At 39.8% G+C, this 27050-nt stretch overlaps 1 protein-coding gene and 1 pseudogene across 2 annotated transcripts in view; both read left to right on the top strand.

The window, feature by feature from the left end:
• Positions 1 to 2504: 2504 nt before the first annotated feature.
• On the top strand, positions 2505 to 3787 carry LOC142449090 (COP9 signalosome complex subunit 4 pseudogene; annotated as a pseudogene).
• A 7590-nt stretch (positions 3788 to 11377) lies between these two features.
• Positions 11378 to 27050, top strand: part of LRRCC1 (leucine rich repeat and coiled-coil centrosomal protein 1) — a 40275-nt gene continuing 24602 nt past the window's right edge. The window contains exons 1-9 of one of the 2 annotated variants that reach the window (XM_075549528.1): positions 11378 to 11564; positions 15467 to 15672; positions 15961 to 16026; positions 17809 to 17976; positions 18914 to 19089; positions 19187 to 19396; positions 22547 to 22740; positions 24166 to 24313; positions 26287 to 26435. In XM_075549528.1, the coding sequence (XP_075405643.1) occupies positions 11476 to 11564; positions 15467 to 15672; positions 15961 to 16026; positions 17809 to 17976; positions 18914 to 19089; positions 19187 to 19396; positions 22547 to 22740; positions 24166 to 24313; positions 26287 to 26435 (1406 nt within the window). In that variant the 5' untranslated portion in view covers positions 11378 to 11475. The remainder of the gene's footprint in view (positions 11565 to 15466; positions 15673 to 15960; positions 16027 to 17808; positions 17977 to 18913; positions 19090 to 19186; positions 19397 to 22546; positions 22741 to 24165; positions 24314 to 26286; positions 26436 to 27050) is intronic. The other variant, XM_075549529.1, reaches the window with a different exon arrangement.

Here is a 27050-nt window from a genome sequence, read left to right as displayed (position 1 = left end):
GCAGGCCCCTGCCAGAGGGGAAAACTGGAGACGGGAGTCCCATGGGACCACCTAGCCTTCTGAGCCCTGTCCCTGTGGCCAATGGGAAGCCTTCACAGGGTGATCCCAAGTCAGCTCTTCACAGACGTCCTCCAGGATTGAGACCATCGATACCATCACTGCGGAGTCTCTCACTTCCTTCCTGGGGTAGAGGCTTAATTACAGGTCCCAGGTGTGGTTAGTGGGGATTCAATGCTGAAGTGAAACCAAAGAACCTCAGAGCTCGTCTCTAGTCAAGAATACCTGCCCAGCAAGAGAGGGATCCCAGGTTAGGGAAGACAAATCCAATCATTCCATCTGCTGACTTGTTGCCATTGCCATCTGCTTTTCTTGACATGAAGAATTTTGTGCCTTCTACCCCTCAGGAGTCAGTGGGCCTCCTCTGTGAAATGGTGCCTTCACATCCAGGCTGGAATGAGCCCTCTGGGACCAAGTGGCCATAACTCCCCCACAGGAATAGCTACTGTGAGGGTTCATGCAACACCCCCTCCATCAGTGACACCCACCCTCATCCATTAACTTCCTGTTTGTGGTCCAGCATTGTGTTTCATCACTGGTATTGCCCTGTGCATCCTTCTGATTGGGCCTCAAGAGACTCTCCTTCAAGACCCCATCTATCCTCCCTTCAGCTGCTTCCTGAATCCTTCACCCACTTTGCCAAGTGATTGCTGAATGGGAAACCTCATTGGTGTGGTTTCTTGCACCCATACCCAGCATTGGCCTCTGTTCCATCTCCTACCATTCCCTTCCTCTAGATTCTCATTATCGGACATCTCTTGTCAGCTGTTCTGTGGAATTCGCTAGGCTGCCCAGTCTGGGGTCCAGTGTGGGTGACTAGTTAAAAGTCACTTTCTGGAAGGCCAGTCCTGACTTTGGGATGTCACAATTTCTGTGTCGGCAGCATGAGTCCCATGGCTATGGTCTGTGGTCACTGTGCTTTGTGAAACTGTACAAGCCCCTTGTAGGCTTCTTGGTGGTCTTGGCATTTTTGTGACATCCCAACACTAGAGTACATTTTCTGCAAAAAAAAGAAAGAAAGAACCGTTTTCAAGCATGAGTCTTCTTTTGAAGAGAGGAGCTCATCGTTTTACAATTTTAGCCAGTGTACAGATAGTACAATTAGCATATTTCTGTACAACCATTTAAGAACTTCCCAATGACTGACTGACACTTGTTTAGTTGGCAGAAAGTGAGCTATCCAAATGTGGGGCTTTAGTTTGGACTAGTTTATTAGGCTTATGAATGTATGACTGATTGGTTAGTTTAATTTTACCTAATCATTTATGGCTAGGTATTTTTCAAAAGTTATTTATTAAAAGTTATTTTAAAGTATACCCGCTTACCTAAAAATTTCTTACTTGACTTTTCAAGAACAGTCCTTACCAGAAGTTCTAGAAAACTTTTTGCAACTTTAAAGAAAGAGGACTGTCTACTTAAACAATGGACTGAAAAAATAATCAAATTAACTACATCTCTTCAGAGAAGGAATGAGAGGCTCAATATCATTAGTCCAGAGAAATTCAAAGTTCATCAATTGCTCACGTGCAAGTTCAAGCTGCAATTGAAGAAAATAAAAGCAAGTGCAAAACAAAAAAGTAAGTGCATAAGCATCAAACTACGTCGTTAAACACCTTTTGCCATTTCGAATACAAACCTGACCCTCTGAATACTGGTAACCCAGGGCAGAGAGTCGAAGAGAGCATCAAGGAGAGTACACATGAAGAAAGCAGCTTAAAAAGACAGGAAAGAAAGGAAAGGTCAAAAGTTATATCAAAATGGAAAAACCAATTAGAAACTTTAAATGCAGAGAAAGGAAACCCGGACTAAACAAAACACTATTAAAATTTTGTGTAATTAAAAAATATATAAGGTCTCTCTCTCCCAGATTTTAAAGCCTATGATATAGCCACAGTAATCTAAATAGCCTCAGACTGGTAGTACTATAGATTAAAAATCAATGGATTAGAATTGAGAAACCAGATATACAACCAAGTACTGTTAGGCACTAAGTCTTTGATAAAGGATTAAAACCTAATAAATGGGGAAGAAATGGCCTTTTCAACAAATGGCACTGGAAAAACTGGATTTTTCTGCAAAACAATAAAACAGGATCCATATGTCACACCATGTGCAAAAACTCCAGGTCTATCAAAGACCTAAGTATTAACTACACAACCATAAAGACCATCAATTGAAAAATTAGGGCAAACTAAAGAAACATAATGCAATACATAAACACATTACTAAAGGTAAGGGAAAATATCCATACTATAGAAGACAAAATAGAGGACTAGGACCTGCTAAAAATAGAACATTTATGCACATCAAACGACTTCATTGGCGGAGTTAAAAAGAGCCCACAAATGGGTAAGAAATATTTAGTGATAATACATCAGATGAAGGGCTAATCTCCAAAATCTAGAGACGAGTACAACTTCTTATCAAGAAAAATACAGGGAAGATAGATGGCGGCGGTGGCGGTGTGACAGGACTTGGCCCAGCTCATGAATCCGAGCGGCTCTCATAAAGATCGGTGGGCTATTATCGACAGATCCAGGAAAAAGCGATTCCGTTATCTGGCACAGAACAACTCGGAGCTTTCAAAGTCTTTGTGGAAGCAAAGGTAAGTGAGAAGGCCAGCCTCGTAATCTCTCGACAGTTGCTGACTGACTTGTGCACACATCTCCCCCGCCCGCCTGACAGCACAGCCTAAGAAGTCGATCATTCCACCCGGAAGAGATGCAAGCTAGAGTGATTTCATGTGAAGAGCAGGTTGCTTCAATTAGACAGCAGCTTGCACCCATACATGAGAAAGCATAAGCCTGGAGAAATGCAGCCCAAGTGTTGGTGGGGATTCCTTTGGAAACAGGACAAAAACAATACAATGTAGTTGATAAACTAGAGACTTAACTTGAAGATTGCTAGGCGATATCTGGAGGAGGAGGATCCAGTCTAGGCAGAAGCTTACATAAATCAGGCATCACTGCTTCAGAATGAATCAACCATTGAACAGCTACAGATACATGATAAGATATGCCGTGCACGTGGTTCTTGATTATAGAAGAAAATTCAATGCAGCTGTCCAAAGATGCAATGAGCTCTCCTACATGACAATAGTCCATGAAAGTGAAAGACTAGAGGCCTCAAAACATGTTTTGCACTGGACCATCTCAGCATCAACAGGACAGAGGAGGTCTCGAATGCTTGGTACTCTTTTTATGGATGAAAGATGCCAGCAGCCTGCTGCCTCTGGGATCCTAGAGAAAATGCACCTAGACAGAATCACCAGAGGAAATCAATGTCAAGAATCTGCTGCCATGCTGACGCCTCACCAAAACGCCACCACAGCTGATGGTTCTAGCGTCTTGGACAGAGCTATTATTGAACATACTTTGTTTTTTGCAAGCAAATTATATAATAATACTACCTGTGGGAGGGAGGGGGAAAATAAGGAGCTGTTACCAAGGGCTCAAGTAGAAAGAAAATGTTTTGAAAACGATGATGGCAACAAATGTACAAATGTGCTTGACACAATGGATGGATGTGTGGATTGTGATAAGCGTTGTATGAGCCCCCAATAAAATTATATATATATAATATTGCCCTAGCTGAACTTGGAGCTTTTTTAGGGATTCCTGCAGCTAAGGCAGGAAAGATAGCATCTCAAATGATAACAGAAGGACGTATGAATGGATTTATTGATCAGATTGATGGAATAGTTCATTTTGAAACATGAGAAGACTTGCCAACATGGGAAAATAGATCCATGCACCCTGTTTCCAAGGGAACAACGTCTTGGAGAACACCAGTCAGACAGCACCTGCATGGACAGCACAAGCCACGACCACAGAAGCCGAGGCCTCAGGGAACCCAGACAAAGCTCTGTGCACACGACATCTTTTCCCACGCCGTACAGATTGAGTTTACTTGTCTCCAAAGCATTTGCATCGTGATCTTACACATTTAATCCCAGTTAGGCTGGATTCTACTTAAAGACATTATTAGAGCAGGAACTACAAGCATTTAAAAATATTTAGTTCCCATATATTTAGGACCTCTGTGTTTCAAGCTGACTCAGATGTCTTCAAAGCTTTGTTTTTTCTTTAAATGGAGAAATAACTGACTAAAAAGTTTGGTATTTATGATAACTTTGTAAAACTTATGTGCTTTGTGCCTCTCCGAATGTGGTTATTCTAATAAATGGAGAAATGAGAAAAATACAAATAACCCAATCAAAGAATGAGCCCAAAACATGAATAGACAATTTACCAAAACAACATCCAGGCAGCCAACAAACATGAAGAAATGCTCATGTTCATTAGTAATAAAACAAATACAAATTAAAAACTACAATGAGATACCAGCTCTCACTGACAGTTTCAGCAAAATTCAATAAAGCAGAAAATAATAAATGCTGGAGAGGATTCAGAGAGATTGGAAGTGAGCTTGGTTTATTAATTTTTCCTACACACACTGTCTCATAGCAGTCATGTTAAACAATTTACCATTTCAGAATAAAGCTTATTCTCTCCACTCCAATGCCCACATTGTCACCTGTCCACCGCAAGCCTGACTTAAATGCATTTTAGCATTTGATGCCACACTAGCAAGACTGAATCCAAATGTCTGACCATTTTTGAGACAAAAAAAGCTTCATAGATGCTATGTAAAGCAAGTGTACATATATTGAGATGCAATTTTGAAAAATAAAACAACACTAAAAAGTTTAACAAGTAAGCTTAAAATGCTGTTTACAGGTTGTTGTAATTCAAAAATTTAGAATTTTAGAACGGAGCTCTCATGAAAAACACATCTTGTTTTGCAGATTAAGAATGGAGGCAGGCCAATGTAGCTCTGTAATGCCAGTGCTCCTCTGGCTCGCCAAGCTCCTGCTGAACAACAAATGTGCTTGACAAATGGATGGATGGATGGATTGTGATAAGAGCTGTATAAGCCCCCAATAAAATGATTTGAAAGAAGAATAGGAGGAGTGGGAGGGATAAACTCAACAAAATGATTTGAAAAACAAAAATGGAATCCACTATGATAGAAAACCATTTTTTTTTCTTTAAAAAAAAGAATCTCTTCTTCCTCTTATTGGTAGTTCTGAACATTAGTTTGTTTTTTTTTAGTTTTGGTTTTGATTTTTCTCCTGGGGTCAAAATGTACCTAAGTATGTGATTGCAAGTGGAAAAATAGGGGACAGCCATCAGGTACTGGCAGTTTTCCCATGTTCATTGGTGTGTGAATTATAATGGGGGGACATAAAGCATTAATGCAAGTCAAAATATCTCAGAAAGCACGTTTAGCAGTTCAACTTCATAACAATTATAAATAAACCCGCTAAATTTTTCTGAACAATGCCAGCATTTGGATTTATTTTTTAAAAAAACAAGTAAATTTCTTATTGAGGGCAAATGGTGCTTGTAGCATTTTTGTCATAGATTCCATCCATTCACTATACTTTTCTAACAAGTTGTCCTACATGCAAGTAGATGTTTTTAATGTTGTCTGTCTTTGTGTTGTCCCTGTAAGTTTGTTCTTAAAATACATGAAATTATGTGTGTTTGGAGGGGGGGCCGGGGGGAGAAAAGAATTGGAGGCAAAAGTGCAATGTCTAAACACTTATGCTGAAAAAAAATCAGGTGAATAATAAAACTATTCATTGGTCAAGTGTAAATTTTAAAAAGACCAGTATTCCTTAAATACTGAATCAACTGAGTACAATCTGTAGAACTAAATACAACCTGTAAGCTTTTAATAACACTTAAACTACAATCGATATGTAATGCCCATAATTTTGGAGGATACAGTACATTTAATACACTTTCAGGGTAATTTGTTTTTAATGTTAGTCATTTGTCTTAATATAATATTTATCCCACTGGAAATATTCTTTTGTAATCAATATTCAATAATAACATTGATGGTGTTATCAATCATTTACTTGTACATGACATATTTCTCCCAGAATTTACTAACACAATACTTCATTCTTCATTGTGGGATGTGCCATTTGAGCTGTGCTCAGCTGGGCACTTCGGGTCTCTGCTGGGCTCATTTCTGTATCTGTTACCTGGGATAATTTGTTTCTGCTCCAGGCACTCTCTTAACCTTTAGCAGGGTAGCTAGAGGCTTGTTCAAACAGCTTGACAGTGCCCCAAGATAAGAATCAGTGGTGACCTTTGAATCACAGCAGCACACAAGCCCAGACAGAAAGACAAACTGAAAGAAAAGTGGTGGGTGGAAGGCATGCTTCCCAAGTGGCAATTCCCCAAGAGACACTTGGTTAGGGCCACAGAGACTCACACTTGACAGCATCTGATTCCGTCGTCGTCTCCACTTGACCACGTGTCTGCTGGTTTTCGCCTGAACACCTCTCAAGCTCAGACACTGATTGCAGGCTCTGTTCGCTGTGCCACGGCACCCAGACTCAAGGCTCCTCTTCCTGAATGGATGCTCAGCAGGGCCTCCTCCCCGAGACTCCTTGCACCTCCTCAGCTCAAAGCAAGAGGCAATATGACTTAAGCTCATCCTAGATGACCAAGCAGCCAGACTATGACCTAGAGAAAATTGAGAACAAAGCAGAACCCACTGTAGCCATGCTTCCCAAGTACCTGCAAGCTTTCAAGAAGGCCCTCCCTGGTCCTGGCCATGCAGGTGGAAGAGCAGGCCAGCAAAGAAACCAGCAGCAAGAAATAGCCCCAGTGATGACTCTAAATAAATTTGAAAATAATGGAAGTTTCCCACAACCTTTTTGAAGCCCCCTTGTATATCTATCTCACAACTTTTGCCTCTTCAGTTATTTGCAGGTTTAAGCCTTGACAGCAGTTACAAGAATCGGTTTGCAAGCTAACATTCCATGATCCTTGTAGTTTTTCCATCACCCCTACCCTCTACCCCCACTTTCTGTATACTGACCCTAGTAACCACTAATAAAATTTGATATCTATTTAAAAAATCAGTGGTATGGAATGTGTTTGGAGTCCTGGCTTGGGACTTGCACATCACGACTTTGAGCATTTTTTATTAGTCAAAAAAGAGTCAAACATCAGTCCAGAATGAAGAAACCACTAAGTAGATTGCACCTCTACCGTGTCATAGGTGGTGAAAAACACTCACACCTTAAATGAACATTCAAGGAATGTATTTGGCATTGGAGAGACAGCCAGGTGAGAAATCACCAATTTGTTTCGCGAGAACATGGCAGTTTCAGGAAGTGGGTGCCAAATGGGGGTAGATATAGGGTGGTGTTTCCCAAAGTGGGTGACGCTGCCTCATTGGGGAAAGTGGAATGATCTAGGTGGGCATGTTAAAAAAGGAAGATTTATCTACACTTTATCCTGGATTGTGTACTGTAGTAAAAAAAAAGTTTTAATTGTCAGGGAAGCATCGAAGGTTTGTTTTGTTTTTTTTGTTGTTGTTGTTTTATTTCTGAAAGGGAGGCAGTAAACCAAATAAATTTGGAAACCTATCCTATAGGACAAAGACCCAGGTATTACAATAAGAATAATTGATTGGTTAGTAGTGATTGGGTTCACCAACCAAATATCACCCATTCAATTCTGACTCACAGAGACCCTATATAAGTGCTTCCCAAAGCGGGTGATACCACTCCCTAGGAGGTTACTGAACACACCCAGGCACTGCAAAAGCAGATACTTACACTTGATCTTGAATTATGGGCTATAGTCCAAAGGTACTATTTGTCAGGGGGAGCTTTTTTTTTTTTAACTGAAAAGGGAGCGGCAGGTCCCTCTAGGAACCTATGCTAAAAGAACCTATGCTTTAGGAACCTATGCAAAAGGGTTTCCAAGGCAGTAATTCTTCATGGGAGCAGAAAGTCTCACCTTTCTTCTGAGCCAGGAGCCCTGGTGGTGTAGTGGGTGATGGGTTGGGCTGCTAACCGCAACGTCAGCAGTTTGAAAGCACCAACATCTCCATGGGGAAAGATGAAGCTTTCTCCTCCCATAAAGAGTTAACGCCTCAGAAACCCACACACGGCAGTTCCACTCTGTCCCCTTAGGGTCACTGTGAGTCAGAATTCATTGATGGTAGAGTTTTGTTGTTTCCTCCTCAGTAGCTGGTGAGTTTGACCTGCTGACTTTGCAGTTAGCAGCCTAAATAACCTCTGTAATCCACTGCATCACCAGCACACTTTCAGGTCACACAGAAAACAAACTCACTGCCATTGAGTCTATGCCAACTCATAATAATAATATAGGACAGAGCAAAACTGCTCTTGAGAATTTCTGAAACTATAACTCTTTGTGAAAGTAGAAAGTCAAGTATCTAAACATTGGGGAAAGACTTCTAGTGATACACATGCTCAAGTGTGTTTATGTGGCCTACAAAATTTCCATTCAAAAGGACAAAAAATACTTACAATGTCTTTTTTTTTCCCCCCCAGAAAATGTTAGAAATGTGCCTAAGTTGATTTAAAGCATTCTTTGGGGCTGGAGTTGGCAATAAGAATTAACATTGATATTGAATGGAACTCACTAAATGTAACTACTTTTAATAGAAAATATATTTCTGGTTCAGCCAGTTCACAATAAAAAGCTTTTAAAAAAAGGTGCCGTAAAAATAAAAAAAATTAAAATAAAGAACTACTATTGAATAAGAATTGTACAATCCCCCAGTAAAATGATTTTTTTATTAACATCGAGAAGGCTCACATGGAAGAAGCACACCAGCCTGCGTGTGATCATGAGGTGTCAATGGGATCAGATATCAAGCATCAAAGACCCAGAACAAAAAATCATGTCAATGTGAATGAGGGGGAATATGGGGAGACCCAAAGCCCATCTGTAGACAATTGTACATCCCTCACAGAAAGGTCACAAGGAAGAGACGAGCCAGTCAGGGTGCAGTATAGCACAGATGAAACATACAATTTTCCTCTAGTTCTTTAATGATTCCTCCCCCCACTATCATTACCCCCTCCCCCCAAAAGGTAATATATCATGACCTTACAAATCCAGCTAGACCAGAGCATGTACACGGGTACAAATAAGAGCTGGAAACACAGGAAATCCAGGACAAATAAACCCCTCGGGACCAATAATGAGAATAGCAATACCAGGAGGGTAAGGGAAAGGTGGGGAAAGAAAAGGGAAATAGATCACAATTATCTACATATCGCCCTCTACCTGGGGGAGAGACAACAGAAAAGTGGGTGAAGGGAGACATTGGTCAGTGTAAGACATGAAAAACAATTATAAATTATCAAAGGTTTGTGAGGGAGGACGACAAGGAGGAGGGGAGATGAGGAGCTGATACCAAGGGTTCGAGTAGAAAAAAAAGCTTTGAGAATGATGGTGGCAACAAATGTACAAATGTGCTTGACACAATGGATGGATGTATTGTGATAAGAGCTATATGGGTCCCCAAAATAATTTTTTTAAGAATTTACATCAAAGCTTTTTCTTTCAGAAACTGCTGGCTCAAGTAAAAATCAGCAGACCAAGGTTTCTTCTTGAAACTTTCAGTATTCTTATCACTACAGGAGTGTTGTAAGGCCACTTTACACCAATATATCCACATTAAAATCTTCCTTAGGTGTATTCCTTTCATATCATGGTTGATTGTAGAGGAAACAATTATGACTTCAAGTAATTAAGTTAGCCCAATAACAGAAGCTTGTTTTTTTAAAAAGAGAGAGAGGTGTGTTAGAAATTTTTATTTAAACATTTAGTCTCAAATAGACAGACCAACAAAGGACCAGTTTAATTTGAGATGGATTTAATTAAAATATCTAGTTTTGGTCATAAAGATTTTCTGAATCTCTCCTCTATAACCTTTTGTTGAAAAAAACCTGGAAAAAAATTTGCAAAATAATTGGCTATAGGAAAAAGGGGGAATTATGTATGGATTGTTTTAAGAACTGTAAGAGCCCTCAATAGTGATTTATTTTTAAAGGGGGGGGGAATTACACTGAATACAATGAAGAATTGTTTTCTAGATTTGTTCTAGAATTGATTGTGGAGATAATTGTACAATTTTTCTTTATATGGTTGAGTTGTATACCATGTGGATAAAGTGCCAATAAAATTGTTTATAAAACAAATATTTTAAAAAGAGAAATGTATCCATAAGTTTTAGACTATAGTAAGTAAAAAACATACTGCTATGGAGTCAATTCTGACTCTGAGCGATCCTATGGCACAGGATAGGACTATTCCTGCGGGCTTCCCAGACTGTAACTACAGGAGTAGAGACTCATTTTTCTCCCACTGAGCAGCAGGTGGTTTCAAACTGCTGACCTTGGATATTAATGGCAGTTAACTTTGAATACTGTTAACATTAGACTTGAAGTTAGGCCCTTAGTTTGTTCTTGGTATAGAAACATCAAAGATTTTATTTCATTATAGTGAAATATCAAAGTCAGAGTTGAAATACATCTTTAGAGTCTCTTTTAATATGCCCATGCATTGAGAGAACAATTTAATCTGATACGTTGTTTTAGAATCACAAAAAAACGATGCCCCTCCTGGAGGATAAGGGTGTTCCACGTGTGTCCAAGAAGAATTGTACTATATAGATTTTTCAAGGGCTGATCGTTTTCAGGAACTGACCAAGGCTTGAGAAGCCTCAGAGATTTGAACCTCCAACCTTTAGGTTTGCAGCAAAGTGGCATTAACCATTTCAATTACCCAGGGATTCTACTGGAACCATAAACTCGTTGCCATTGAGTGAATTCCGATTCTTAGCAACCTTTGATACAAGTCAGCTGCTGTTTTTCTATTTGGAATGTCCTTCATTCCTACAACTCCCCCAGCCCTAGAAGACCGTTCAGCCATCGTTTGCTTTCTGGAAACTTCCCCAATACAAACAACATCCTACAACAGGCTTAGAGATCGCTGTTCTATGCCTGCTGTGAAGGCAACTTCCATTTCTCCCATTGGGGCGCACGCTTTCAGAATTAGGTTACGCTTTCTCCTCATAGATGAAAGTATCCATCAAACGTGTCCACAAATATTTTAACACGTCAACATGAGGCTCAAAAACACGACAGAGGAGCAATCTTCAAGTTATGTGCAGGATTACAGGGACTAAAAACCAACTGTTTCGAAAATGACTGAAGCAGTCAGGCGTCATAACATAAAATTCCTGTAGTAGGAGCACGGAACCTTTTTTTTTTTTTTTTAAACTAGCCCCGCTCAACGCTAACGCCCAACCCAAGACTTCATTTTACGGCAAGCCTTGAGCGTCGGCCCTCCCAGTGCCGTGAAAGTACGGAAAGGCCTCGGTGCGGAAGCGCTGGATTCCTGCTTTACGGCACCGTCAAGGCGGGAAAGCACCCGGCTGTCGGTTAGGGGGCGGGTCCTCGCCCCACCCCTTCCGGCCGGACTTCCGCTCACTCGGGAACCAGGTCCGGGCTCTCGGCCCCAGCGCTGGGCGCCGGTTAAGATCCGGCTCCCCGTTGCCGGTGCCATGGAGGCGGCGGTGGCGGTGGAAGTCGAAAATGAGGACGGCGACAGCAGCTGCGGGGATCTGTGCCTCCTAGACAAAGGCCTGCGGAGGTAAAGGCGCTTCGCAGCCCGAGCGCGCCGCGCGTCCTCCAGGCTGCTCCGTGGGGCTGGCCCCGCCGTGTGGCCCTGGGGACCGTGGGCGGCCTCGGCGGCCCGGCTCCCCGAGTGACCCCGTTAGCAGCTGGACGTGTCGCATTGTGCTCCATGGCCGCTCTGTCCTTCTCGTGCGTTCCGTTCCTGTGTTCTGCCCTGTGATAGTAGCCGATGCAGAGTTTTGTCGCGACTGTTTTCTGTCCCTCTGACCCTCACAAGAAATGTCCAGACCAGTAGCTCTGGCAGCCTTGAAGCAAGACTCTCTGATCCGCATTGTTTCGCTTCATCAACTCAATCTTCGTTCCAAATTTTAATAGTAACAAATTCACGGTTGCGTTCAGTCATGCAGCCCAAACTGCAGACATATGAATAACCCAGTAAGGTCTAATTTCAAAGTGTTTATTCTACATATTGTCTGCATGGTATTAATTTCCAGGAAAATAAAACTATCAGAAAATAAATGTTTCCAATTAAGAGCATGTGTTTAGTAGCATAAGATCTGGCACTAAATAATTCAAAATACCAACTGCAGTTCAGTTGATACCAACTCCCCATGTGTGGTGTGTTAAAATAGAACTATGCGCCATAAGGTTTTCTGTGGCTGAATTTTGAAAGTAGATCCAAGTTTTCTGAGGTGTCGTTTGACACACACACCAAATTCATTGCCATCAAGGTGATTCCAATTAATAGTAACCAAATAGGACGGAGTAGAATTGCCCCTTTGGGTTTCCAAGGCTCCGGAGGACTTGTTGTTAGTTTTGAACCCCTAACCTTATGGTTACCAGTCCAACGCTTACCTGAAAGCCCATGCCTCTAGGCGGGCTCAAACCTCCAACCTTTCAGTTAGCAGCCAAGAGCTCAGTAAATGGCAGCAAGCAAAATTCGAAAATACTGAAGCCACAATTAGAGATTGCTAGACTATGGCCTCTAATATGGATTACACTTTAACATAAAACATATCCTCGAAGTTGGACAAGAAGGAAAAGTGAAGTTTCAAGGATTTCATTGTATTTGGATCAGCAATCATGGTCCAGGGAAACTGGTCAGAAAAGATGTACTGCATTGAGCCCATTTACTGTAATTTTTTTTCTGTATTAAAAGGCAAATAATGTAATTTTAAAGAGTAAGCTGCGCCTCACCCAAGTCATGCTATTTTTAATTGCACCCTATGCGTGTGAAAGCTGGAGAGTGAATAAGGAAGAACAAAGAATTGATGCTCTTGAATTAATGTTGGCAAATAATATATGCTATGAAGTGCCAAAAGAATGAACTCACCTATATTGAAAAAAGTGCATCCAGAATGCTCCTTAGAAGCTAGGACGGTGTGGCTACTTTGCACATGGTATCAGGAGGGACCAGTCCCTGGGAGACATCAGGCTTGATAAAGGATAAGCAAAACCAAATGCTATGCCATTGAGCCAATGCCTCCTCGTAGCAACCCTATAGGACAGGGTCGAACTGTCCTGAGTTTCCAAGACAAACTTAACAGGAGTAGAAAGCAGGTGATGGTTTTGAACTGCTGTCCTTTCAGATTGTACCCCAGTGCTGCATTCCACCATGGCCCTTTGATAAAGTAGAGGGTCAGCAAAAAATCGGAAGACCATCCAGAAGATGGACTGACACAGTGGCTGCAGTAATGGGCTAGACATGCCATCCGTGAAAATGGCACAGGACTGAGGATGTCCTCTACTGTATGTAGAGTTCTGTTAGAACGGAGAACACCAGCAACAGCTTGACATTTGAAATACTGCTTTTTATTCTGCTCTTGTTTGTTTTATACTGTCAGGAATTTGGTCTGAATGACCAAATTTTGATTTGGTTCCAATTCATAACCACCCAAATAGTGTTATTCGGGCTTTGTAAGTATTTACAGGAGCGGACATCACTGTCTCTCTCCTGCAGAGCAACTGAGGGATTGAAAGTGCCATCCTTGCGGTCCGAAGACCACCACTTAATCTGGCAGCACCGTCAGGGCTCCTAGGATGACCGAGGGCACGTGAAAAGTGTGTAGCGACTTAGGCTGTATGCTGCTTCGGAGATACCTGGAGTGGCCTGCCCTGACAGCGCATTTCTGACTGCTAGACTGTACTTTTCTACTACCGCGGTTGGCTTGCCTTTAGCTCTGTCATTGCTGCTGAGGTACCTGCACTGTCCCTAGACGTCAGCGGTTAGGGGTGTTACTGCTAGCCGGAAGGCTGATGTTCCCCCAGAGATACCCGTAGACAAGACTGATCTGCTTCTGAGAGGGCACTGCCGTGAAAACCTGGAGCAGTTTTCCTCCGCGTGCCCGGTCACCTGGAGTAGGGATCTACTGGACAGCTACTAACAAGAGTACCTGCAGCAGGTACCCAGGACAGGTGTATCCTCTTGCCTGACCTCCTTCCAGTCACCTATTTAGAAGCCCTGAGCAATGTGCACTGTACTTCTGGGTTCAGCTTTCTGCTAGAGAGGCTACAGCCATAAAAGTAACCACTGAGAATCAAGGAACAAGTTCTGTTATTTACATCCCACATTCCAATTGTGCTCCAAAAGGACAGTACTTTTTCATTAGCTGTAGTGGCAGTAGTAGTAGAGTTCAACTGTATCCTGTACTGGAAAACTTTCATAGACTGTAAAGAAAGTAAGCTTACTGATCTGAATTTATGAGGGGATACCCACCCCCAAAACCAGACGTTATGTGAGGGGATAGTGCATTTGGAGTTCATTCCACCATGTGAGATTGTTAATCAAGCTTTCTATTTAGAGGTTCTGAAAAGATTGCGTAACTATGTGGCAAACAAGGTCTGATTGTGGCGAGGGCGGGAGGGAGACACATGACTGTTTTTGCCACCACAACAATGTACCTGCTCACGCAGCCATGTCAGTGCTCCAGTTTTTGGCAGAAAGCAGCATGCCTCTCGCCCCATGCTCCTTACTCACCTGACCTCGCTTTGTGTGACTTTTTGTTTGCACGAATAAAGAGGGATATGAAAGGAGAGCAATTTGACAACCTTAGAAGAGGTGAAAAGAAAATTGAGGGAGGTGCTGTCAACTATCCAAACAGATAAATTTGGAAAATGTTTCCAAGAATGGAATCGCAGATTTGACTAGTATATTAAGTGTAATGGAGAGTATTTTGGAAAGTGATAAAGGTTGTTTTGTAAAAAAAATATTTAAACACACGGTTTTGAAAAAAAAAAAAGATTTTGGTTTTTGTTTTTTTTTTGAGGGAATACCCCTCATGTACTTGAGTTCTGCCACGTGAGACCTTGGACAAGTTGCCTAATTCCTTTAACTTCATTATTCTCATTTGTAAAATGATTAAATAAGGAACCGAGACTCCGGTGACATCACTTGCTCGAGTAACAGGGTAGACATGGAGTGGAGCGGTAGGATGCAGGTTGGACACTCCAGCTACAGAGCCTTCACTGTTCCTTGCTGGTTCTGTAGTGCACTGTTGTGTGTGCCCATGAGTTTGCACATAGGAACTAGCCTCACTCAGGTGGGTCTCTTGTTGTGTCAGGCTCACTGCCATCAAGTTGTTGCCAACTCCAGAATGGAACTGCCGGGTGAGTTTCTGAAACTGCAACTCTTGACAGGAGTAAAAAGCCCTGTCTTCTGAGGAGCAGTTGGTGGTTTTGAATTGCTGACTTTGCAGTTAGCAGCCGTACATGTAACCACTACACCACCAGGGCTTGTTTATATAGGTGGTCCAAAATTCTGCTTCAGATGATATGCGTAGCTTGCATTTCCAGGCTACCACAAGTAGGAAGACATTTACCCTACCGTGAGTAGTAAAGCACATGCGCTTGACTTACTTGTTTGGTTGTGATTTTATCATTTTTAAACTTGTTTTTGATAGTATGTATTTTCTTTTGTAGCATATCAGAGTTATCTTTAGATTCAACTCTTCACACCATCAATCTTCACTGCAATAATATCTCCAAAATAGAAGCGATTGATCATATTTGGAATTTACAACATTTAGATCTGTCATCTAATCAAATCAGTCAAATCGAAGGGCTAAGCACACTGTCAAATCTATGCACTTTGAATTTATCCTGCAATTTGATCACAAGAGTAGAAGGTTAGTAAGTGATTTCCGTGAATATTATACATAAGGCAGATTAAATAATTTCCCCCCAGAAAATAGAATATATTAAACTTTTAACTCTGACCCTAAAAGTCATTAATATAATTGTCCTTCCAGTAAAAGTATAAGATTTATTTTAAGAGAGTTTTTTTAATATGAAAGTGCTTTCAAACTCCTCAGCACCCACATTCACCAAAAAAATTCTCTATGAAGTAATACTGTAATACTATACTTTGCTGTAATTAATTGCTTAAATCCTATAAAGACTTTATTTTGTTTTAGGACTTGAAGAGCTAGTCAATCTGACTAGACTGAATTTATCCTTTAATCAGATAAATGACCTTAGTGGTAAGTAGAGATCTCTCTGTTTTCTTTCACATGGTGGGCTACCTCAGCATTTACACCCCCAAATTTTTTTTTCTTTGACCAAAGGTATCATCTGGAGAATATGTTTTCAATCATAATTCTTATTGGTGCCAAAGTCAAGCTAGAGGGATAGAAGCAAAAATTAATGGTAGCAGAAAACACCTGATGAGAAAGACTCAATTTAAGAGAACAGTGTTTGATCTTAGATACCATATATACATACTCATGTGTAAACCGAGTTTTCCAGGACATTTTTATGCTGCTTTTGTGGTAAAATTGGGTGCCTCTACTGATATTCGAGTCAGCTTATACCCGAGTGTAAACGGTAATTAATCCATGTGCTGTTACACAGAGCAGTAGCTTCAATGGAACTTTCTACAGTGATGAAATGGCCTTTTTCTGTACTGTGAAATACAGTTGTACCATTTGAGCACTTCATATGTAGTTATTGCAATTGAGGAACTGATTTTTATATTTTTATAACTATATGTCACCCCGAGCTCTGCTGGCACTGTCAGGTAAGTATTGGTTTGGTGAATTCAAGGTCAGAGGTTCAAAACCACCAGCCGCTCTGTGGGAGAAAGATGAAGCTATCTGCTCCCATAAAGATTTATAGCCTCCGTATCGATCACAATAGTGTCTGGGGTCTTAAAGGCTTGTAGTCAATTAAGCATCTAGGAGTAAACTAAGTCCACACAGAAGAAGCATATCGGCTTGTGTGATCGAAAGATGACAATTACAAAATTTGTATATACTGAAGAGGAAAGTATAGAGATAAAATTATGAACACCCAATTTAGAGACGACTATGGAGGACAGTGGGAGCCCAAACCTATCTGCAGAGTATCTAGTCAAACCGAGCTGCAAATCTGCACTAGCTGAAGGCAACAGTCCTGAACAGCCTTACTGTCGGTGGTTTCAAACTGTCGACCTTAAGAGTAAACGCTCTACTACCAGGGCTCTTATGTGAGGCAGTTCTCTGTTACACGGAGTCACCATAAATCAGAAGCCGTTTGGTGGCACTTACTAATACTGGTGGCATAGAGATTACATTTCCAGCTGTGATCTGAAAGGCCAGCAGTTCAAAACCAGCAGCCACTTCTCGGAATTAAAACTGGGCTTTCTACTCCACTAAGAAGTGACTCACCCAGGCAGTTCTGCCCTGTCCTATATTGTCACTATGAATTGGTGTCAAGTAGGTCCAGTAGGTAGTTACTAACACAGGTTGGTCAGAGGAAACTTGTTGAAGGATGTAGTAGAAAGATTAGAAGTATCCAGTCAACAGTGAAGTGGGCCAAGGAGATGTGGTGCCAGGCATCAACGGCTTCACTACAAACCTACTGCCTGACTGATGCTCTAGGTGACCTTGTACAAGAAATATCACCAAGGAACTAAATCAAATGTGTGCTATTGGTATATATTTTTTACTCAACAGAGGTGCTATGTATTGTATTCTTAGCTAATGTCTGTTAATAACTATCTTGAAGAGAACTTTAAGTGGCTTTCATATAAATGCATGTGTTACCATAGGAAGGTGTGCTTGTTTTGTTTGAAAGAAACAGCTCAGGAATCTCTGGACTGAAGCCTCAAACAGATTTCTTCCTGGCTGTGCTCATCCTTATCTGTGAGACGTAGCAGTAGAGACCAAGGTCAGGTTACTAGTGCTGCTTTACCTCTCAAAACATAACCTATAGAACGTGACCTTTTAATTAGGGATAGGAGAAAGTAACCACTGGAGCATCAGAGACTGTATTTCTTGTTGCAGGGTTGATCCCTCTTCATGGAGTTCGGCATAAACTTCGACACATTGACCTATATGGAAATTGTCTAGATAGCATTCATCACTTACTTCAGTGTACAATAGGACTGCACTTCCTGACTTACCTTATTTTGGAAAAAAATGGAGATGATAATCCTGTGTGTCATGTGCCAGGTATGAACAATTGATTTAGCATTATTTATAATGGTTAATATTCGAGGCTTCTTCATTTTCTGGAATTGGTGTGTATGACCTATTGTGTTAGTCTTAAAGCTTTGCAACTTATTATGCATATAGAGAAACATAATCACAAATAAAATTATTTTAAGACAAATGAAATTGCTATTAAAAGAAGTCCATAAAACTAACAGGCTAGTAATTTTTTTATTCAGACAGTTCCATATTTAATAAGAGAATCCCTCGGAATTCAATTCTGTCATACTTGAGCACTTTTAGTGAGAATGTGAAAATTAGTTTCATGGTACCTTATAACGTTAAACATAGAATTACCACATGACCCAGCAATTCCATTCGTACGGTACATGCTAAAAAGCCTGGAAAGCAGGGCTGAGACAGATACAGACATGAGTATTCGTTGTTGTTAAGCACAATAGCCAACAAGTGGCAGCAGCCCCAAGTGTCCATCGTCATCAAGAAGACCTACGTAAGCATCTTTCTGATGTCCCCTGCTTTCAGCCAGTAGCCATCTGAGGTGAGCAGTGACGGTGCCTGACCCTAGTTCCCTGTCCGCTTCCGAATTCAGCTTGAGTTTCGGGCCGCTCGCCGTCTTTATTTAAAGGGTTGTGAGGGTGTTTAATTTTACTGATGCTGTGGTCTCACTGCGGAAAGTCTGGCTTGCTTTTCTACAGATCAACCTGATTTATGGTTATTCTACACTGTGCCCATTAAAACGTAACAGAAGATGTTTTTGTTTCCTATCCAGAATAAATTGCTAAATTGGTCTCATGTACGTATGGCACATGTATTAGTCACCTTCTGGGACTAGCGTTATGGTTCCAGTGATATGCCTGTAGGTGGTGAGCTGAGTTCTAGAAGTAATTCCTCTTGTAGCTCATGCCTGTGCTTCCGTTTGCACTGATGGGTTTTCAAGGTTACAGAGCCATCATTCTCCAGACTCTGCCGCAGCTGAGGATCCTGGACTGCAAGAACATATTTGGTGAGCCAGTAAACCTGTCGGAAATAAACGTGTCCCACCTGCAGTGCTTGGAAGGTCTTTTGGATAATCTAGTCTCTTCTGATTGTCCCCTAAATACAAGCGAGGAGGAGGTATGGTTCTTTCTGGTTTCCCCTAATATGAGATGCCCTCGAATCGGAATAACCGAATGTGAAGTGAAATAACCTTTGCCTTGTGTCTGTGTTACAGACCATTGATAGTGTGCCCGTAGTCTCCTCAAACATCGATCAGATCGTCCCCTTGGATCAGTTTGCTTGCACGCCAACAGGTACTGCTTTGACGTCCATCGATTCTGTATGTCCGTCTTTGGAGCCGGAGAAAATGAATCATGAAAACGATTTTCAGAATGAGATGAAACTTCAGAAAATAGATGATCAAATTTCACAGCTTCTCACCCAAGTAACTTATTTTTTTCTACCTTTCAAAAATTGACAAGTTTGTACAAGAAAAACATTTAAGAAAATGTAAAGTAAAAATTAAGTAGGAGCTGACAACTAAAAGCAATTTATATTGTACCATTAATTTATCTGTACATATGTTTTTGTTTATAGAAATAGAATCTTATTGTAGTTGTAGACAAAGGAAACTTTTCATTACCTTTCCTTTCATTACCCCAAAATAGGACAATTTTAATGACCATCGATAATTACTGCTATTGCTGGACTTTAAGGATTTTTTGGTAGTTTTTGTGCTACCATAAACATTTGAAACAAAATCTTTGTTCGCATACATGATTGTTTCTTCAGAATAAATTTTAGAAATAGAAGGAAAAACCAATTACTCTTGGAAAACTTGCCTACTGCTAAGCTGACCTACACTCCATTACTGCAGAGTCAATTCCAAGTCGTAGCGCCTTGAGAGACGGAATGGCATGGCTCCCTAGGGTTTCTGACTACGTGAATCTGTACAGGAGCAGACAGCTCCCTATTTCTTCCACCCCGCAGCTGCTGACGTTAAACGGCTGACTGTGCAGTTAGCAGCCCAGTGCTTATCCCACAGTGCCACCAGAGCGCCCTAAACCAGCTGCCAAGGGGGACAGAGTCCTACCAAGTTCCTTAGGAGTCTGTATCTGACAAACCAGGTTTTTGTTTGTGATTTGTAATAGTTTTCTTGGCATATACATTACATAAACATAACTTTAATCATTCAGTCATATTAATATTTGTGCAGTCATCACCACAATCAATTTCAGAACATTTTCTTCTCATACTCATTGTTGTTAGCGCCCATTTCCATCCATCTCCCCTACCCCGCCCCTACCCAGTTACTGTCTCTATAAATCTACCTAGCCTAGATTTCATGTACAGAAAATCATACCAAACTTAGACAATCATATATATAAATATCATAAAGCAAACAAAAAATCCAACAACATTGACTAGGCAAAACATACGAAAGCCTTAAAGAAAAAGCAGAAAATATTAAAAACTGAAACAACTTTGAAATGTCAGAAAGGGAGATCAAATTATAGGGTATGGCATTTTAACTTTATGTCTGCCATCGTAGACTTTACGATGCTGCTGAGTGACTGCACGGCTACCCCCAGCCTCCACTGTAGTCCGAGGGAGGGAGACTCCCCGCACTTACTCTGTGTGGGGACCTCGCCAATGAATTTTGGGCTTCCACTGTTAGGCATAGCCATCCACAAGCCGGGTGTTCACAGTTAAGCACTGATACTATTCTCTCCGGACTTTGATTTTATTATTTACAATCCTTGGGTCACACAGGCATAAGCCAATTTTTATTTCACCAGCTTACTGTTGTCTTCTTTCACATCTTCATTGTCATTGCTTTGCTGTTTTCTGCAGTGCTTTCCATAGCTAGTCCATTGCTTTGGTTTTGGGCAATTAGACGATCTTGGCCTAATTGTTTTGTTTTCATAATTATCCTGCTTGACATTTTCGCTTAAGCTGCTTGAATCTGTAAATGTATACCTTAAACTTTACTAAGCTGCTTGAATCTTATTTTACTCAGCATGAAAATTCTAAGCCATAATTTTTTACAACTATTTTTCTGCCTAATTCGGACTTTTGTTTTATTTAAATGCCAATTACACATTATACCTCTTGATACTGTCTCATAATTCCCTGAGATTCTGTTTATTTAAAAAAATTTTCTGTAATCAAATTAAATAATTACCGCTGAACTATCTTCATGTTAATTACTCTTTCCTTTATCATCTCTACATGTTAAGCCCACCCAATCAATTTTTACGTAAGATCTTAGAACCTTCAGTTGTAGGGTTTCTGTTTTCGTGTTGGGTGCCATTGAGTTGGTTCTGTCTCATAGCAGCCCTCTGTACAGCAGAAGAAAACGCTGCCCACACCTGCTGCATCTTCACAGTTGATTGTAGGTCTGAGCCCATTGTCATTGAGGATTTTCTCCTTCACTGAGGGCAGGCGCTGTTTCTCCTGAAGCACGGCCAGCTCCAGGCATGTGTGCTCGGTCCTCGCCGCCCTCCCGTTCATGGATCATTCTGACTGCACCTCCTCCGAGACTAGTTTGTTTGTTCCTTTTTTATAGTGGTTTGTTGTTGTTTAAAATTTGCTTGCTCGTTTTCTTTATCTTTTCATATATTACAGGCATTTTGTTTTGTTTATTTTATTTCATTGAGTGTTACAAAAACACAAACCAAACTGATTGCCATCAAGTGAATTCTCACGCAAGAGACACTACAGGACAGAGTAGAACTGCCCCAGAGGATTTCCCAGGCTCACCAACTTTACAGAGGCAGGCTGCCCTCTCTTTCATCTGTGAAGCAGCTGGTTGGTTCAAACTACCAACCTGTAGATGGTAGCTGGGTGCTGGAACATTGAGGATGTACTGCATTCATTGCCTGCTTCTTTCAACCTGTGGGTTATATCAGGATTAGTTTTTATTTCATTTTATTTTGAGAACAAGCCGCATTTCCTGGTTCTTTGTATAGTGAGTAATTTGGGCTGTTTTCCTGGGCATTATAAATGTTATGTTGTAGGGATTTGGAGTTCTCGTGTATTCCTCCAAAAAGTGGATAATTTTGTTTCAGCGAACATTTAACTTGATTTCAAGTCTTTTTTTTCTTATTCTTTAATGAATTACTTACCATCGACCTTCATACTCTCTTTGAGTTCTCCAGGTCTGACTGAGAGTCTACTTTTTTCCCCCTGTGTTTTAGACTCCCTACATGGTACTAATTATAATCTCCCCTCAGGCTAAATGCTCTAAATATAAAAATATCCCCTTGCCTATTTTTCTGTCAGTTCACCTCTAGAATAAGCCTGCTTTTGTTTATTTTGTAAGGCATTGTGGTAGTTTAATTTTATTTCTCCCAAGCCTTACCAGGTATTTTCAGTGGGATGATCAGCTGTACTTGTTAACCTGTGCAAGAGTTCACTTGCACTGACCAGAAGAAAATTTCCTGTGTCTACTTTAAAACATAAGTAGCTCTATAAACCCTTCATCTTATTAAAAAGTCATATTTTAGGAAATTTCTCATTTTAAACTTTGTTTATGTTGGACTGGTCTATTAACAAACATTGTTTTATTTATTTTTCTTTTTTAAAATTCTAGACATATAAGTCTTTAATTGATAATGTTCCTGAGAAAGAGCTCAGACCTAAAGGAGACCCAGACGTAACTTCTGAAAGTGACGCTGGAAACAGAAAAGAAATCAATAGGAAAATTTCTCGAAGATCTAGATTACCATATTATCCCAAAACTGCTCAAGCCATTAAGCATCACAATAGAAACAACCCTTTTATAAGGTATTTCTAAATTCAAGTAAGGCATACAATCAGATGTTAATATTAGGGCTTCTTCCTAAAAGTTAACTCTTAATATATGTTATTAAGATCAAAGATTTGACTTTGCAGTGCTTCTGGTTCAGAATTGGTCAGTAAGTTAATGCAATTTTGCCAAACTTCATATCTATATGATAGATTGTTTTAAAAACGTTTTTGAATCTATGAAACCAAATTTCACTACATTATTTTACAGTGGGAAGTGAGACTGAATCATAGGATTTAGAGATCCTTTCATCTATGTGATTAGCATTTTCTCTCTCTAGTAAGCAGATAGAGATGAGAAGATGGATCCTGATTGGATGATACGAAGATGTAGTCAATGACTACTATCCACGTGGTCAGCAGCTCAAACCCGATAATGATATTCAGAGAGGGACCTGAGATCGCTTTCTCTGTTACTAAGTTCTCTACACTCTCAGAAATCCTACCTTCGGTCCTACAAGTCAGAATTAACTCACACAGTTAGGTTTTTTTTTACTTTTTATTGAGTTTATCAAAGATAAATAAAATGATCACTTTTAATGTATCTGGGTAAGACAGTCTGATGCATATGTTTTCATAATACATGGAGTTTACCGTGACAATGGTTTGGAATAGACTATATTCTGGAACAGATAAAAGTCTATTTTTTATCTCTGTAATCCTCTTTTTCTTAAAAAAAATCATTGTTAATTCTCATTCTTCGTGGCTGCCCACTTACTCTTTCTCATATATAATCAATTTTTCAATTCACTTATGCTCAGAGAAGACTATGTTAGAATCCTCTGGTCTTTGGCTGGTGACCTTATGTTCTCTGATCTATTCTGTGACAGTTTTAAACTATTAACTCTCAAAAAGCAATCTTGTATTTACTGCTTCTCTTAGTTATTGGGTGGCATCGTATCATCGCCCCAAGTACTCGCCAAATTCAAAACAGTCAAACCTACTGCTGTTGACTTGACTACAACTCATAGCAACCCAACGTCAGGTTTCTGAGCTTAAATCTCTTAACAGAAGGAGATACCCTTCATTTTCTCCCGCAGCGTGGCTGGTGGAATTGAACTGCTGACTGTGTGGTTAGCAGCCCAATACCTAACCATAGAACACCAGGGCTTTTTAAGTTTATCGTGACTTTATCCAGAATTTCTGCCCAACCTTATTATATGTTGAAATATATATATATACACACACGTTATATACAGAATACACACTGAAATTGGAATGTTTTCACTTGGTTACCTATCTTAAAAGTCTTGAGGTTATCTTTCAGTCATAAACAAGGAGCTATCATAAAGCAGCTGTAATTACTGCCTTCTATTTTTATGACTTCTTTATTAAGGTTGTTAACTATGTCAATGTGCAAGAACAGTAATACAAATACTGTACTTTCCCTCTTATTTTTTGCAGTTGTAATCGTAAAATTAAACAACCATATTTTAAAGAATTGTATGTAAGGTCATCTTTAGCAAACTGTAATATATTAACGGAAGCAGAACAACCAAGGACTGAAATAATTAAAGTAGAAAAAAGTAGCTCAGAAGACACCACTTACCGGGTATGCGTTAAGAAATTAAGAAAAAATGAAAATTAGTCATATGAGTTCTAAATACAAAGTTAGTCCCAGAAAAATTCTATATGTTTTCATGAACAAAAAACATTGTTTGCAATTTTCTTGTGATAAAAATGAGTGGATTTCCCCCTCCCAAATTTTGTTGTTGTTTCCTATTTGCAAATTTTGCTGTTACTGTATTTTTAAAATTTTTTCAGTGATGGAAATTATGCACTTATTCAGGATTGAATTTAAATGGAATCGTGTTAATATGCTTCTCATGAGAAAAACATTGTGGTTGTTTTGTTGTTTTTATTAATCACTTATTGGGGGCTTATACAACTTTTATCACAATCCATACATATATCAATTTGTAAAGCACATTTGTACATTCATTGCCCTCATTCTCAAAACATTTGCTCTCTACTTAAGCCCCTGCCATCAGCTCCTCATTCCCCCCACACACACTCCCTTTCCCTCATGAATCCTTGATAATTTATAAATTATTATTTTGTCATATCTTGCCCTGTCTGATGTCTCCCTTCACCCACTTTTCTGTTATCCATCCCCCAGGGAGGAGGTTACATGTATATCCTTGTAATCAGTTCCCTCTTTCCATCCCACCCTCCTTCTGCCCTCCCAGTATCGTCACTCTCACCACTGGTCCTGAAGGGATCATCTGTCCTGGATTCCCTGTGTTTCCAGTTCCTATCTGTGCCACTGTACATCCTCTGTTCTAGCTAGATTTGTAAGGTAGAATTGGGATCATGATAGTGTGGAGGGGTTGGGAGGTAGAAGCATTTAGGAACTAGAGGACAGTTGTATGTTTCATCATTGATACAATGCACCCTGACTATCTTATCTGCTCCCTGCAATTCTTCCGTAAGGGATATCCACTTGCCTAAAGATGAGCTTTGGGTCCCCACTCCACACTCCCCCACATTCACAATGATTTGACTTTTTTGGTTTTTGATGCCTGATATCTGATACCTGATCCCTTCAACACCTTGTGATCACACAGGCTGGTAAAATTCTTCCACGTGGGGTTTGTTGCTTCTGAGCTAGATGGCCACTTTATTTACCTTCAAGTCTTTAAGACCCTAGATGCTATGTCTTTTGATAGAAGCATTGTGGTTTTAATGAAACTCGGGTTCTTTCCTAAGATTGAGTTTTAGGCTATAAATGAAATATAAATATAGAAAACCTTTAATTAGATTTCATTCATTTTTGTTTGTTTTATAACTGAGGTTCATTATAAGGACAAGTGTATGATGGCTTCTGACTAGCATTTAACTTTAGTCTTTTATTTTGGGGGTAAAATGGTGCTAGATATGTGAGGCCCTTTTTACTTTTATATTTACTTTACTCTAAAATTTCAAATTACTCTTTCTTAAAGCAGTAGTTCCTAAAGTCCTTGTGTCTCAGACCCCATTGAAAATTTGAGGAACTTGGTGTCCCCTCCTTAGACAGATCTTTTACTCATAAGCCCCAAAGTTTGTATATAATTTCAAGGTCTTCATGAGCTTTAATTCTCAGTGTTAGATCGAGATGAGGAAGTATTCTGTAACTTAAGACTCATCGATGTATATGTTAATATTCTCACATTGTAATTTTTAATACAGTCCATTTGTTCTTTGTTTTATTTGCTGCAATACTGTTTATACTTTGGATTATAATAAGTAACATTTTTATATAATGAATGAGTTTTTAAAATATTCACATATTTCATGCTTGTGGGCTTCCTCCTACTCTCAAATGTGGAGACTTTAACATCAAGAGAAATAATTATGTGACAACCTTAATAACAACAGCTATCATTTATGGAGTGATTATTGTATGCCGACACTCTTCTATATGTTTTTCTTAACATTAATTTGTTTATTTCTCACCACAGCCTTTTGCAGTAGGTAATTTTGAAAATATTGAGGGATTGAAAAGTTAGGTGTAACTTTTCCACGTTTACTCTTCTTTTCTTTCAGTCTCTTGTTGAACAACTAGAGCAAGAGAGAGAGAAGAGATGGAAAGCTCAACAAACTGAAAAGAAACTAATGGATTATATCAGTGAATTGCATAAGAATGCAAAAGAAAAGAAAGATGTTCACAGTCTGGCTCTGCTTACCACAGACAGGTAAGGGAAAAGAGTAAGCCCCAGCACAAAGCTACTGAACTTGAAGTTTAAACCACCTTAGTTTAAGCTAGCAGTAGCATAACAAGTTATAATGTCTGTGGCTTTATAGTGGTTTAAACTAAATTAAGAGATTTAGTGGGTTTAGACTTTTATATAAACTAGGGATTTAAGCAAAATTTAATTGAGCTTTAATACTGCTTAAGCTGAGAGTTTTCAGAAGTATGAACAAATAAGATAGGGCCGTAGATGGGCAACTTTCTATAAAATACACAGTCAGTTTTTAGAATTGGCTGGTCATATTCAGCTTTCACGTCTTCTTCTGTAATAGAGTTTAATGCTAGATAGCCTAGACTTTACAAAGGATTTCAAAACGTTTGTTGAAAAATTCCTTTATCTTTTCATTTTACTTTTTTTGGAAACTTTTGGAAGCCCCTTGTATTAATTTTAGTGCTTTTAGTTGTTTCCTTATTCATGTGTCCCTTCTTTTATAAGTCCATTCTGTGACGCAAATCTTAGTACATTTTGTGAGGATGGCAGATCATTTTCTCGTTTTCTTTCCTTCTCTTGCTGTAGGTAACGATTTCTGAATTAAACTTGAGAGAGTGGTAAGCGTTT

The sequence above is a fragment of the Tenrec ecaudatus genome, chromosome 5 (assembly GCF_050624435.1).
Source record: "Tenrec ecaudatus isolate mTenEca1 chromosome 5, mTenEca1.hap1, whole genome shotgun sequence".
NCBI lineage: Eukaryota > Metazoa > Chordata > Mammalia > Afrosoricida > Tenrecidae > Tenrec > Tenrec ecaudatus.
This window is presented reverse-complemented; position numbering and strand designations above follow the sequence as displayed.